The 9042-nt window shown below is 40.2% G+C and overlaps 1 protein-coding gene across 1 annotated transcript; it reads right to left on the reverse strand.

The window, feature by feature from the left end:
• Nucleotides 1-476: 476 nt before the first annotated feature.
• On the reverse strand, nucleotides 477-8705 carry LOC109040128 (uncharacterized). The gene is made up of 2 exons (XM_019055942.2): nucleotides 8180-8705; nucleotides 477-1321 (listed from the first exon to the last, which is right to left on the reverse strand). The coding sequence occupies exons 1-2, from the start codon at nucleotides 8189-8191 to the stop codon at nucleotides 677-679; spliced, it is 657 nt and encodes a 218-aa protein (XP_018911487.1). The 5' UTR covers nucleotides 8192-8705; the 3' UTR covers nucleotides 477-676.
• Nucleotides 8706-9042: the final 337 nt, after the last annotated feature.

Raw genomic sequence — 9042 nt, forward strand, 5'->3', positions numbered from 1 at the left:
CGTAAAGAGTTGTTGTTTTGACAGGTCTCATTATTTTTAGTTAATCCACAAGAATCTCGCATTAAAACATGATTCTCTGACCAGCACAATTGACCCATTTCTAAAAATTCAAATTTTTGAGGTTCGAGCTCTTTAAGTATAGGTCTTACATTTAATTTACATTTTTAATTTAAAACATGCTGTGTTACTTGGACAGCGTTTAACAGAAAGGAACTAAGCCACATCAGCCTCGTCTTTAATTGAGCAATTTAATTTTTTACGAGAAAACGTTTGTCTGGATTCCTTTAAAATTTGTGACGAATTTGCTTCGTACTATGGAGAAAACTCACTCAAATTTGCACAAAAGCACTCACAACTGTTTTCATGTAAAAAATTACATTGCCCAAGTAAATGTGGCAATAGCTGATGTGGCTTTGTTCCTTTCTGTTTATGACGCGGTCCACTAGTCGAAGTCCGTATACGAATAAAAAGACTCATTTTTACACAAAAATATATTTGGTTAAAAAAATCAATAAATAAAATATCAACAAAATACGTCAATCGATGAGCTCATCGATTTTCGACGTTGAGATACATACAATGCAAATAATTACACAATATATTTACAAAATAGGATGAGGTGACTGAGGTGAGGAGTGACAAGTCTTGGAACTCGAAGCGAGTGAGCAGGGGTTGATTACCCGTGGTAGGGGGCGGGGTACGCTGGTGCGTAGGCGGGGGCGTAGGCCTTGGGAGCGTAGGCGGGGTGAGATCCGGGTTCCTTGTGGACAACGGCTTCGAAACCGTATCCGTTGTCGGCGTAGGTCACCACTCGCTTGCTACCGTCAGGTTCGACTAACGAGTAAGTTCCCTTAACGTAGTCTCCGTCCCTGGATTCCTCCTGGCTCTTGACGTCGTAGGTGTGTGGGTCGTTGACGGTGTAGGCGAAGTTGTAGGCGGGGTGGGCGTCAGGGTAGACTGGGGCAGCGTACGCGGGGGCCTTGTAGGCGGGTGCGTGGTAAGCGGGGGCGACGTAGGCTGGTGCGTGGTAGGCGGCGGGAGCCACGTAGGCGGGTGCGTGGTAGGCGGGGGCGACGTATGCTGGGGCGTGGTAGGCGGGCGCGACGTAGGCGGGTTTGTAGGCCGGGGCTACGTAGGCTGGTTTGTAAGCGGGGGCGACGTAGGCTGGTTTGTAGGCGGGGGCGACGTAGGCTGGTGCGTAGGCGGGAGCGTATGCCTTAGCTGGGCCAAGCGAGAATGAGGCGGAGGATGTAGCGCCTCCATAGGCGTAGCTTGGGTATTGAGCCTGTGCTACGGCTACGAGAGCTGCTAAGATATAAAGCTGCAACAGGAAAATATTTTCAATTACTTTTAAGAAAATTGACCACAGGAAGGAAATGTGGACATCAATTATATCATTAAAATTTAGAATTGATTCGCGCAGTTTTTGAAGAAGACGGCGGCAGCGCAGGGAAGCGTCCACGGTTCATCGAACGCAAGGCGGAGGCGCCACACCTGCGCATCTGCCGGCTTCCGAGCGCCACGCAGTCTCCTCACGAATCGTCTCATCGTACATTGTCGCCAGTTCCCACTCATAAATAAAGAAAAATAAATGTTTAAAAAAATAGCGTACGAAACGAAAAGAAACTCTCCGGACGACAGTAGACGAAACAGAAGTTTTCCCTAGTAGACGAGATAATGAACTTGATTTTAGGAGTTTAGCATTTATGCTCTTATTTCGGGAAAAAGCTATTCATTAGAACCCAAGGAAATAAAATAACTTCATCCTGTAATAGTAGGCCTCTGAGCCCACCTACTGTCTAAGAAGGTTCCAACTTGTGAATTTTATATATAATAAAAAAAAAAACGCAGCTATCCTTTATCGCTTATTTTGTCCTTCCTTTTGCAGTCCTCTTTTGATGATAAGTAACATTTAAACTCTTCTTCAAGTGATTTGGGATGCTTTAAAATGTTACTACCGTGCAACTTTGTTTTGACTGCAGCTGGATTTCTATCCTGATATTTTTACTTTAAAACACCAAAAATAAAATTTAAAAAAGGAAGAAAATGAATGAAGAAAATTTTATACGTGTCACCACCATACATTGTACATAGATAGCCAAACGTGCAGGACGCGTTGCTTCGATTTTGACGTTCTTGCAAATCTCTACTCCTGTCTTATTTTTTTCAAAAGAAGTAAATTTTCTTCAACTTTTTATTGATTTGAGATTATCAATCTTCTTGCCTCCTGATTCACGTTTTATTTTGTTGTTTTCTTCAAACAACAAAGGAAAATTGACAACGAGAAAGGGTTGTTGAAACGAATTACAAATGTATATGAATCCTTATGGTGGAAAGAAGATTCAAACTTTTTGAAGTTTAAAAATTAAAATTTGGGAGCGAATTTTTCACGAAACATGCATTAAGACTAGTTTTATTTGAAGTCATGAATATCTCAATTTTATCAAAAACTGCACTTATGTGCCTCATTCTCCAAGCCCCTCAAATAATATGTACCCTGATAGAATGAAAACAACCTTTCCATAATTCTGAAAGTTCGCGTGACTTTTCTTTACTTATTCAAAAATCACGGAAAAAAATTGGGCAGCATTTACCATACTCTGCTTAAAAAACGGCAGAACCAGACAGTATGCTAACTTCCACCAAAATTATTGTCACAATAAGAAAAAATCGTGTTGCTTTTACGATAATTTTGACGAACGTTACCATACTCTCTGGTTGTGTCGTTTATTAACCGGAATATGGTAAATGCAACCTAATTTTTTTCGTGTAACTTTACCAAATTGCTGCCTTGGAAAAAAACACATTGGATCTAGAGTCTAGACATTTGAAAACATTGACAAGAAAAAATATTTTTGATTCAATCGGATTTTTACTTGAATCAAAACGAAATCCGCTCAAATTAAGAGGCTTGTTCTTGATTTAAGCTATTTTCTGATTGAATCAAGAGTACTTTTTCTTGTCGATATTTTTAAGAGTCCGGACTCTAGATCCAATGTGTTTTTTTTCCAGTGTGGTAAATATTTCGCTTGGGGGGGGGGGGGGGGGGATTCACCGGAGGTTTTTAGGTGTCAGATGGAGATATCAATTTTCCGACTTGAGCCATCGATATTTTCCTCCGCCAGAAATCTTAACCCAGCGCGGAGCTTACGGATGGCACGGATTGCCGATGACGCAGTGCAGCGGAGCACGGCGGCGGTCTGCGCGGCGCACCCGGCTTGGTGACTTGAACGCATGAATACAAAAAGAGATCACGGCGAAACAATGTTGTCGGCGACGAGGGAAAGACGGAGAATCGTGCGGGTAGACGAACGAGCCGATTAGAAATTTCCATACGATGTGACGGCCCTGGACGGAGAGTAAAAGTGAATGATCCAGTTGTTGCGTGCCAGGGCGGAGGGCACTCTTCGAGCCTCACACTGAAAGTCCAAGACGACCTTGGGGCCGCACCGGTCCGGCCTACCTGAGACCTACTTCCTCATAAACACGACTATTGACACACATAACATCTGCGACGTTTATGCTCTTATGTCACACATTCCCCAAGTTGCCAAACGATGTTTCCCTGCTTAATAGCCGGCCAGCGAACTGATTTTTGAAAGTGATAGACGAAGCTATAGACAAAGAAGACATGAAGGATGGAGGGATCCTCTTGGTGGAAGCGGGTGGTTGCAATGGACAAAGGACGTAGGTAATAGACAGCGTAGATTCGTCGCTCTTCTGACAAGAGGGTGTAACTGCACTCTGCGATGAACCCTCTCGTCCATACAACTCAATGCTTTGCTGGGCTCATCTCAATGTGTAGTTACGCCCTTATGTCAGCCAGGCGATGAACTAACGGCAATCCGAGAGAGACCCGATTGTTAGTTCATCCTTTATCCCCTTAGTCTGTAAGAACCAGCCGCATTTCAACTAATAGGATCGCTCTATACTCATTATGTCTTCTTTGTCCATAGCTTTGTCTATAAATTTCAACTATCAGCCCGCAGGCTTTTTGATTTCGATTATCACTGAGTAAAAAAGTTCGGTCATATGAACCGAATGTACGGTGTTCAATTGCGGCCGCATTGTTCGGTTCATGCGACCGCTCTCTTGGTTCTGGGAACCGTATCCTCGGTTCATGCAACCGAGTTTTTTCATTGGTTCTGTTCGGTTTGAATGCGCGGTTGCATGAGCCAAAGAAACGGGTTTCTACGGTAGTAGAATATCGGAATTTCTAATAGCGGAAAGTTTTCTACCCCTCGAGTTACCACCCTTTCTGAGCCCTCACCGGGTCAGTTCGTGAACTCGACGACCTGGAATGAAAATTCACGATAACTTTGCGGACGAGAATCAAGCCGATCAAAACCCCATCAAACGGTGCATTTTCCGACGAGTCTCCCTCTCGAGGCAATGTTATTATGAGAAAAATTAGACAGCCTGAATATTTTTGAAAGAGGCCATTATTCGTCAATTAAAAAGAACAAAAACAAAAAAACTGTAATTTATTCAGGGGGACAAATTTTTGTCAGTGCTTTAGCAATTCATGTAGAATATTATTATTTTTTTTTTTTTTTTTTTTTTTTTTTTTTTTTTTTTAAATTTTGCCAGCGTATCTCCATTCTCTTTATTGGATACATGACACTCAAGGAAAACTTGAGGAAACTGAAAAAAAATTGTCCAAATATTAGAGAATGTATCAACGATTTGCCCTTGTGTTGTATTATTCATATGTAAATTAAGAATTTTGGACCAACTATTTGCCCCGAGGGCTTAGCTCGCTCGACTTCTTAATTCGTTTTATGTGTACTTATTTAAATGCTTAATATGCGACATTATTTTACACCGTCCATGTTATCAGCACATAAAAACTTAGGCGTACTTTTAATGCGGGGCTGCAAGGAAATGTTTTAGTTTCAGTGGGTAGAATCTTTTTTACGAGTGTAGAGATGCAAAAAGAAGGAGGTGAAGACAAAAGCAGAAACATCTGAAAAAGTTAGGAAATTTCTAATATTTTAAAATGATCTGAAATTTTCACTACCTTTTTCAAATTTATTGAGAATTGTTCATAGATTCTTTTCAAATGTCGAAGAAAAAGAGTCCTGTTTTCTTGTTTTTTTTAATTTACTTATGAGTAATTTTTACTTCGACCTTATCTCCTAACAAAAACGGGGGAAAAAATCGCCCATGAGAAAGAAAAAATTTATTTAATGGCGATAGTATTTTGAAAATATTTTTGCTTGTACCCAGTTATTGACGTTTAAGGGCTGAAAAGAGAACATCTCTACATTCCACTCTGCCTAGTATGAAAAATAAGAATGTTGATGGATATTTTATCGACCACAGTCGGTGACATCTCATCATAACTAACATTGAGGTGGATCTTCAGCTTTTTAGTGAACGAATCCGTAGTCGATCTATCAATTTATAAATTCTGAATTTTAGGACATTTCTAAAGAATTTCCAAGTATCACATTACAATATTTTTTGTACAAAAGTTGACCAATTTTCACCCAAAGGTTGACCTAGAAACATTTTGAATTTGTTTCGAAAGCACGTTACGAGTAAATATCGCGAATCAAAAGGCAAGACAATTTGCGGTGTTCACTTGGAACGTACATTCATGGTTATTTCAAAGTGTTTCTAGGTCAAAGTCCGTGTGAAAATTGGTCAACTTTTAAATAAAAAACACCGTGGTGTAATGCTTGGAAATGATTAAGAAATGTCCTGAAATTCAGCAATTATCAATTGATAGATTGGTATAGGGAACCGTTCTCTAAAGCACTCTTGAACCATCTTAAGTACTGCAGCAATTTTTTTTAAATGAATGGTGCGCAAATAGTACCAATACCAATAGTCACCAAAGGCTGCTTCAAGATAGGAATAAGGTTGTAAGGTGTGGAAGAGGTTGAGCTAAACTTCATGTGTCACGAAGTCGAACCCTTCATTTTAAACAATGAGTTCTGACAATCTTGTTAAACGCGTGATCTTGAAGTGTCGAAATTTCATTGAGGAGTGAGAGGAAACAAAAACACGAGTTATTAATGAGTCGAATGACTTTGAGCAGGGTATAGCGCACTTGGTCAGTAGGAGGAAAGAGCGTTGCTCCTTGCTCGACGAAGAATGAAGGAGAGTACTTGTAGATGATTGATTAGTTCAAAAAGCCCGTGCGGTTTATTGCAGTTCTTGAATGTCGTATTGTGTGCACGAGCAGTTATATGCGAGGGCTTATATACGTTTTGGAGCCAGTTACAAGTTCATTCAGAAAAATGTTGCCACATTGCTCACAATACGTCAATACAAGCACTGTTTCATGCTTGTTTTAAATCGATGGCTAAATGCGAAAAATGCGTATCTCAATTCCAAATTTGAAAAGTATTCGTTTATGTTTTATTTTCTTTAAAGAACTTGTTACAATGTTTCATAAAAAATATATGTGTGCGTTTTAGAATTAGAAATAGTGAAGAAAATTCTGAGAAAATTTCATTAGTTTTCCTTTAAAAAATTCAAACTTGAGCGGTGACCTACACCATCGCGATTTTTGAATTATTTTTTTTTTTTACTTTAGCCATCGATATGACAAGCCTTCATTGCTAAAACGCTTTTAATACCTTGTAATTAATGTATAAGTATTGAATTTGTAGAAGAAGGTGCTCAATGGATGGAGAGTGTCTGATCATTATTCTATTCGGGCCAATTAAAATCCACTATAGTTCAATTACTTCTTTCCCCTACAAATCTTATCAAAAAGGGCGGTTTTAAATTTCAGTTTCTGTCAGCAAGCTAATAGGTTGTCTTCTCGTAAGGTCTCATAAAAGGAATGACTCATTGGAGCGAGGCTAGACATTAATCCCAAAGTGTAAACACTACGTATGTTTCCCGAGGTTAAAAACAGTACTTCAGAGGATAACGTAAAATAATTTGGAAGAAAGAATGATGGCCGAAATAAATAAGAAATAGAAACAAAGATCAAATTCTGAAAAAATTGAAGATATCTTACGAGAGGTATAAATTAGAACGTAAAAATAATTGCTCGGATCCAATTGCTATTTTTGTTAAAGAACGCCATTAACTTATCCCTTGATGATTAAGAACATTTTTGATGATTTTTAAGTATACTTGTTTTATTTGACGGACTTGGTTTAAACTTGTAAGGAAATTTGAGGTATCGGTTTTTTTTTTTTTTTTTTTTTTTTTCAAATTGAAAGAGTCTCAAACCATTCCCCTTCAGAAGTTTAAATTCGCAATTCGAGCTAACTTGCATTAGTTTATGTGTTTTGGAAGGCCCTAATGCAAGTTTTCAACTTTTAACTAGCTTTCTTTGAAATAAAGAAAACACCATTAACCCTTCCAACCTCAACGTGCTCCAATGAGTACGTCCTGGGGCTTTTGAAAAGAAAACAACAAGTACGTATGTATTGAAGAAAAACTTCGACCGCCCTATATATCGATGGTGAAACTGCAAAAATGCGTAAGTCAATTTGCGGCGTTGCAGACTTCCTGTCATACTTTATCTTCTAAACGGAAAACTACCCATCGAATTTCCTTGAAAAGTTTGGTGATTATTCTTCTCTGTGTTAAAACTATTCTGTAAAAATTTCAAGCCACGATGTTGATTCGATCCTCTTTTACAAAATAAAATAGGAATGGAGATTTTTAATCACCACAACCGAGATACGCATTTTTACACTTCACCCTCGATAATGCCCACGTCATAATAAAATTAAAGTCAAAAAAAGATAAAATAGTAATTATTTGCGTAGTAATCTTTTGCAAGACCTAAAGCACCACAAAACCGCACCAACGAAACAACCGAAAGAATAACCAAAAGTCTCGTTTTCAGGGTAAACCTGGCAACAGAGCCGATAATTTTTTGTGTACTTTTGAATATTATCTCGCGAGAATACTTTTTTTACGCCCAGCGCGAACCGGTTCGCTTTTACGGCTGCCTTTAATGCACCGCCCGCTTTTCGAGGCACAAACCATAAAGCGAATAACGAGCCTTTCATGAGGGCGACGGATTTTTTGTCGAAGCTGCACCGAAAACGAGGATTGAGCAACGTGGACGAAACCGAAAGCGAGTCAAAGAGAACCGCTTTTTGTCGGAGCGAAGCGACGAAGGCGGGGGTGAGACACTGCACTTAATCCAATGGGTCACTGCACTGAAGGGGCAAAACAGGAGCGAGACACTTGAACGTACCTTAAACGCCATTGTTCGGGTCGGGGTGTTTCTAGGCAAAACTCGGTGTGGATACTGTGAAGCCGGTGCCGCTGAGCCGCGTTTTATAGTCAAAATATTATATTCGCGGGAGGCCTGAAGTGGCGCCCCTCGCTGCCGGTTGGGTTCGCCCGGAGGGACCGGTTGAAAATCCCGCCAGGGACCGGGCCGGTCATGCGGTGGTGTGGCAACCGGTCCGCCGGTACGCGGCTCCCCGCCCCGCTAATGACCGGCTAGATTTTGTATTACAGAAAAAAGGTTGTCGCTTGTTGCGAACATTATGCAACAATCGATCTAGTTGGACAAAATCCTTTCACCAAAGGTGGCCGGTCGCTTTCTGGAGTATATCTATGTCAAAATTGATCCGTACTTATTATTTAAATTGTATCGGTCGAGCTCGTAGTTTTGCCAAGAGGGCCGCGGTCGTCGCACCACTGCGCCGCCGCGCAGTGGGCCTCAAGAATTTCGAAACCTCCCTAGCTCTCTGTCCTCCTCTAGATGGAGGAATGTTACTCCTTTCTGGCCTTGCAGAGTAGACCCAAATACTTTAATTTTTTTACAAAGCTGTGCATTCTCCAACCAAAATTGTGCTAATTTTTGCGTGTGATTGGAAGAAAACTTAGCGAAATTTTTTATTTGATTCGCCCCCTAGTTTCCCAGAAAAATGACTCTTACCAGTGAAAATTCCCTCTCTGTGAAATGTACTCACACTCTCTCGTCCGTGAAAATTCGATTTCTTTTGAACAGATTTCAAATGACCTTATTCTAACCCTAATATATTAAATTTATGAAATTAGAAAAATGATCAAAACATTCTGAGTTATTTGACGCCCCCTCCCTTCCAA

This window comes from Bemisia tabaci, chromosome 2 (genome assembly GCF_918797505.1).
Source record: "Bemisia tabaci chromosome 2, PGI_BMITA_v3".
Classification (NCBI taxonomy): domain Eukaryota; kingdom Metazoa; phylum Arthropoda; class Insecta; order Hemiptera; family Aleyrodidae; genus Bemisia; species Bemisia tabaci.